Below are 6,395 nucleotides of genomic sequence, written 5' to 3'. Positions count from 1 at the left end.
CTCTCCTTCTGCGCCAGTGTAAAAGCAGTAATTTGGGGGTGATTCTTTACATAGCAATCGCTAATAACCCAAATTGCGGGATTTAAATGGGGTAGCCAAGGGAAAGTTCTTCCCAAGGGGCCAAGCTCGGAGAAGGGTGGTGAGTCTGGCTGCAAACACCAGGAGGAAGATGATGGCTCTTAGAGCTGAGTGCTGGTCCAGCTGGGTGAGTGTGCAGGCCTCGGTCCAGGTGATAAACTAACAAAGCTGCCACAGTGATGCTCCCCACTAAAGCTGCTTCTCTCCAGCTGAGAGCCCCTAGCCCCTCAGCTACAATTCATATGACTACATGCTGCGATCCTCCAAAAACCACTCTCCCTAAAGCACAGGACTAAGATCAAGCACAAGTCTTCTGTCGTAAGGGTAGATCAGTGGAAGGTAGCGCTGTCACCTCCGTGGATTGAGGACTTAGACCTCTATTAATGCAGCCCAGGGATATTTTCACTTTTATAACAACATGTCTGACTGTGAGCTGACTATGAACTACAGTGTCTCGGTGGCTCCTGTGCTGGTGAGCCTCTGCAGCAACTCAGCATGAGCTGGTGCTTGGTCCCACCTGCCTTGTGGCGACCGCGGCTGGGAAGACATGTCACTGTCATTCTCTGGGCAGGTGATGCCGCACTGAGAGCCCCGTGCTTCCCCTGCTGGGCCACTGAATTGTCTTGGCTGTGACCTGGTCCCCAGGCCAGCCCTGTTCACATCCAAAGATGCTGGGGTCGGAGAAAGGAGATGGGAGTGTGTGGGAGGGTCTCCCACAAACGAACGAAGGTCAGGAGGTCTGGATTCCGATACTCGCTTCTCACTGTCTTCACCTCCCTATCTCCTCCTCAGTAATGAAATCAGAGATTGGGCAGAGGGGCAGTTCCCCGCCACCCTTCCCCCCACCCCTGCTCCTCTGAGACTCTCTCCGAATTTAGCTCTAGAAGGCAGGGTGCCAATACCAGGAAAGTGCAGCCTCCTTGAGGACCACCCTCCCCACTCAGAAACCAGGATATATCTGGCGTTGAGGCGGGGACATCCAACATGTGCTGCTGGCACAGTAGCCTGGAGCCCGAAACAGGCCCGGACCCTGGACAGGTTCCAGGGACCCCACCGCGTGCCCTCTCTGACCTGTCTGAGGCAGCATGACTCCCGGGCTCCCTGATCCCTACTCTCGCAGGACCAGGGCCAGCGTGTGGGTCAGGCCAGAGCCGCCCACCACCCTGTAGTTCATATTTCAGGCAAAACCCAGACTCAGAGCCAATTAGCTGTTTTCTCCCTCTTACCCCAAAGGAAATTGCCTTTTACGCCGTCAACTCCCTAATTACCAGATGGGACGACCAGGATTTTGAAGACAATTAGGGGGAGGTCTGTCTTTTCCCAAACTCCCTGGTGTCCCCTCCGCCCCAGGCCCGCCCCTGTCTGGAGCCTTCCTCTAATTTGGAGCCACTTAGGAAAGACAAGGAAACTTTAAAGCCGAGAAGAATGTCTCCCGGAATGCCTCCTGCCTGTTTTATGGCTGCGGCAGAGCAGGCTGGCAAATGCACTCCCTCTGCAGAAGCACGAATGATGCGTCCTGTTCAAGGGGCCTGTGGCTACAGCATCCTGCTGTAAAAATAGCTGTGGGTTTGATGGTTGAGGAGGGGAGAAAGGGGCGGGATTCTCTGCCCGGAGGGCTGGGAGTCACCCTAAACCAGAAGAGGGAGCCTCCACACCGGGTCTGGGAAGTCTCCGCCTGGTCCTGCTTGGGTCACCTCCGGATGGTTCGGCCGCCACCTCTGAGCAGCTCTGGCCCCTCTGCTCCCCTCTCCTGCCCAGCCCTGGTCCCTCGCATTATGTTCCTTCATATCTGGGCACCTCTATGGGTGCTCTGGGATCCTCTACACGCCCATTTTGTCCTCGTCCTTCAAGGCCCAGTTTGATGGACCCCAGGCCATGACACCTCCTCTGAATGGGTGACGGCACTCTGTCTGGGCCCCTTCTCTCTGGGAGCCACACCTGGTTTTGTTTTGTTTTTTCTTCACGTCTATGTCTGCCACGCTCAGCATTCATAAGTACTCCATAAATATTTGATGAGTGAATGAATAAACTCAGCGTACAGCGTAACAGCGTCTGACTGTTACTAAAATAATTCAAACCCAGGGATTGCGAAGGATGCGTGTTGAGTGCCTGCAGAACACCAGGGTAGGGCCACGGTCAGTCGTCCACGATGGTTTGCCAATTTGAGTTGCCTTTGCTTGGGGGAGTGGTGAGTTCCCCATCACAGATGGTGTGCAAGCGAGGGCCACTTGAGAGAGTCTGCAAAGCACGCTCAGCGTCTAGCACAGCTAGATGAGCTACACTGAACGGGCCGGTGACGCCCCACATGGAAGGTTATGTATGAACAGCCACGGGGAGCCGACGTTCCTGAGCCCTCACTGTGCCCTTAGAGGCCAAGTGGCTGGGGGCCAAGGAGCAATGATGGCGAAGCCCCAAGGCCAAGGGAAAGGTGGGGAGTCGCTGATCTGCTGAGAGAAGTTAGGGGTGAGGAGTGACAAGGCGAGGTCCCCTGGCCCACTTTGCAGCGTGAGTGACAGCTTCACCCTTGCAGGGGGAAGGCCAAGTCCGAAGGCAGTCGATGCTTTCAGGCTCCCTTCCACATTTGGTGGCCCCCGGGACCATGAGTTGTGCTCTGGGAAATGGGGTGCTGTTCACAAGGGGCTAAATACTCCTGACTTCCCCGGATCAACCTGGGATTCCAGTTCTGTGGCTGCTCACTCCCAGGAGTCCCCTGACTGGCAGTACAGACCCTTCAGCGGTCTCTGGGGCCCCCCAGAATGGGCCATCATCCCACGGTCAGCTGGGCCAAACAATGTGATCCAGCAAAGGCAGCAACACGCCCCACCTGGCTGACGAGGCTGCCAGTTTTGTCAGTGCGGAGATCTGCCTTCCAAACCGCACCCTGGGTTCCGGAGGCCACCTCCTTTTCACGCCTCTGGGCTGCCCAGGGGCAGCTTCTAGGGGGTCAGATTGCTGTAAGTTTTCACAGTCCCCCCCAAATTTCTGATCAGCTCTCCCTGCTTTTGTAACACGGAGCAGGAGGCCAGGGAAGGAAAGCATCAGAACCTGTTTGCTAAGTGCTTGTAACCTCTGTTGTGACTTAGCCGCATCTCTCTGCGATTCCTTCTGGCATTTCCCTCCTCCCGGCAGGCTGGGTGGGTGGCTCCCTGCTCGCTCAGGACTGTCCGGAGCCCCTCCTGGGTGGTGATCCCCAGAGGCAGGAGCTCAGGGACATCAAGCCCTTGCATGAGGAGGCCTCCGGCCAGCAGGAAGCAGGTGGTATCAAGCCTCCAGCAAGTGTGTCCCTGCTCAGCAAGCCCAGGGCCAGGAAGCCCCAGGGGCCAGGCTCAGGGACTCAGCAAGGAAAGGGGGCTCCATGTACCTGGCATGGACAGTGGCCACCTGCCCTTCCACACGGACATGGAAAGCAGCAGGCACCTTGCCACACTCACACTGCCTGCCTCCCGCTGACCAGTCACATCAGGACGGGAACCTTGAACCTTGGGCTCTTCACCCTGGCCCGCTGAACACCTGCGGAGCGTGTGGTTGATCCCTGCCAGGGGACAGCAAGGTAGTTCTGGCCCCAGCTCAAGGCAGAGGATTCCATCATAGATCTCAGGGAGGTCAGGAAGGGGAGCATTGGGATGGGCAGAACCTTCCAGAAGCACCCTTCTGGAACCACTAGAAAGAGAGACTCATTCTGGTACCACCACTCATCAGCCTTGGATGAGTGACTTCAGCCCATGTGAACCTCAGTTTCCTCACCTGGAAAACGGGTGAGGATTCACTGTGAGGACACATGTTTTAGAACACGGCCTGTCCTTCTGTGTTTTATAAATGGTAGTGACTCTTCTTATTGGGATCATCACACCCCCTCCCCCAAGGCAGGGATCAGCCGTAACGGGGTCCGGAGGCACAGAGAGCAGCTCCGGGGACAGTTAAGCTGGGCAGTGCTGGGAAGTGGGTGACCTCACCGCCTGAGCCCAGCACTGCCGGCCCCGGCAGCTGATCAGACGCAGTGGGTCCCGCGCGAGAGCCAGCTTGGCTGGGCAGACGGGGGCTGCTGGGCTGCGCTGGACCCATGGGCCCCTGCCAGGGACAGGTGTGGACTCGGCCCGGCATGGCTCCTGGACAATCCTTGGGCTGGTTGGGCCTGATGGAGGTGGGCCATGTCCGGGGGTGTGTGTGGCCAGATTTTCCAGTTCTCCCCCACTGGGGTCACCTCCACTTTTGTTTTGTCTGTCTCTTTGCTTTTTCAGCTCCCTGGACATTGTCAACAGACTGAGGGCTGGAATGGGTGATGGTGGCACTGGTAGCCACAAGGCAGCCTTGGCGGAGGGGCCCTGTGGGTCAGGCTAAGGCAGAAACCCTCTCTGCAGGCTGGCTGGGGGTGACACGCTCTTGGTTGCTACTTTTCACCTGGGATTGGTGACCCACTGTCACCAGAGCTCAAGGGGTGGGGCCACGTTGCAGCCTGAGTTTCCTCAGCTGGTGCTGGTGGCCCTGCTTTGGAAGCTCTCCTGACCTCAAATGGCCTGAGGCCAAGTCTTCCCAGCTGGGTCCAGGCCTCGGCATGCTGTGTGTCCTCGGCAGAGTGCCCCTTCCTGGGCCTTTGTCCCTTAGGTGCCGAGATCCGGCTGGCCCAGTTCAGGCGGAGATCCTGCGGTTTGGCCCACCCACTCCAAGTGGCCCCAGACAGGTGCCTGGCAGGGAGGCCTCCATCCTGTCCTTCATCACCTTCCAGACTGTTGTCCGGACCTGGAGCACTATTTAAAGAGCCACCCCTGAGAACCCACAGCCCTGCTGCGTCGAGAAGGAGCACTCCAGACCATGGTAGGCTGGTGCTGCCCTGCCTTCTGCCCTTGACCTCATTCCTCAACTCTGACCTCGTCCTGGGACCTTGATTTCATTTGTGATTTTGACCTTCACCTCATGCCTGAACTCACCCTGACCTTGACCTTGCTCCTCTCACTGACATCCTTGACCTTGACCTGATATCCCTAGTCCTGACCTTTTCTTCACCCTTGATGTTCTCCCCGCACCTGGCCCACCCTGGACGGTCCTTCACGGGCGGCCAGTCTATCTGTGTAGGTCCTAATTTGGGTCTCTGCTTCCTGGACTCGGTAGGGTCTGCCAAGGTGAAGTTGGGGGGGTGGATAGGAACAAGGAAGAGGAGGGTAGAATAAGGGGGGGCTGGGCTTAGAGATTTCATGGCAGAAGCAGGGCTCTGCTCCCACTGAGAGAGGACATGGTTCCCGTGCAGACTGGGGTCTGTCCTGCTGCCTCCCCTGGCCCCTGGTCTCCAGCCCCCTGGGTGTCCCTACGGAGTCTCAACGGCACGGCTCTCTCATGTCTCTGTTTCTCACACCTTCGCTCTCCCTCTTGGCCTGAGAACTCTGACCTGGCTGTCAAGCGTCAGCTCAGAAGCCACCTCCTCCGGGAGGTCTGCCCTGAGTAGCCCAGTGGCATAAGGGCTTCTCTGTGTCCTCAGTGTCTGCCCCTCCCTCCATCACTCTCCACTGATCATCTGTCTCCCAGCGGGACTGGGGGCTCCTTGGGGACAAGGCAGGGCATGATTCAGCTCTGGGTCCCTGGGACAGGGCACGGGGCCTGGCCGGAGGTCAGCAGGTGCCTAATAAATGTCCTGCTACTCTGAAGGGAGCATTACCCTTGGTTTTATAAGCGGGGACACTGAGGCTCCATGCAGGCAACTGATTTTCTCAGTATCGCAGGGCTGTGAGCAGCAGAGGCAGGATTAGAACTCAGGTCCCAGCAACCCCTTTCTGTCCTGGGGTGTTCCTCTTGGAAGATTTTTTATTTTTGTCGGGGCTCATCACAAAAGGCAATCTCCAAGACAGCTGGGCTGGACTGGGTCCCAGCTGGGAGATCAGAAGGTCGATCAGGGCTCTGGGGCTCAGGGTCCCGTCCCCTCTTGGGGCTTCCGGGAGAGGGCCAGGCATGCAGTGGGGCGACGGTCAGTCCACAAGAGGGACACGAAAGGCCGGCGGAGGCAGCCATGGGGGCAGCCGAGGCCGAGGGCAGGTCTGAGGAGAGAAAGGGCAGAATCTCCCACAGACGGAAGTGATTGTGTTTTATTAATCAGAGGGAAATGTATATGTAATTATGTGAGATGAGCTCCTCAGGGAGGTAGCTTTCTTTATGATGTCTGAAGGGATTTATAAATATTACAGAGGTTTTACAGCATCATAACGTCCTGCAGGCCCTGCCAGCCCCCTTTCAAAGGATTAGTGGAGACAAAGCACCCAGTAAAAGCTAATTATAAGTCAGCCTGGGAGCAGGAGGGGGCGGGAGGGTGGGGGCGGGGTGGGGGGGGGGGG

The 6,395-nt window shown here is 57.4% G+C and overlaps 1 protein-coding gene across 1 annotated transcript in view; it reads left to right on the top strand.

Annotated features, from left to right (window-relative positions):
* The first annotated feature begins 4,824 nt into the window (after positions 1–4,824).
* The window catches only part of MYL10 (myosin light chain 10), a 9,778-nt gene continuing 8,207 nt past the window's right edge, over positions 4,825–6,395 (top strand). The window contains exon 1 of the mRNA XM_077777898.1: positions 4,825–4,890. Within this exon, the coding sequence (XP_077634024.1) occupies positions 4,888–4,890 (3 nt within the window). The 5' untranslated portion in view covers positions 4,825–4,887. The remainder of the gene's footprint in view (positions 4,891–6,395) is intronic.

Source organism: Crocuta crocuta, unplaced genomic scaffold, assembly GCF_008692635.1.
Source record: "Crocuta crocuta isolate KB4526 unplaced genomic scaffold, BGI_CrCroc_1.0 scaffold217, whole genome shotgun sequence".
Taxonomy (NCBI): domain Eukaryota; kingdom Metazoa; phylum Chordata; class Mammalia; order Carnivora; family Hyaenidae; genus Crocuta; species Crocuta crocuta.
This window is presented reverse-complemented; position numbering and strand designations above follow the sequence as displayed.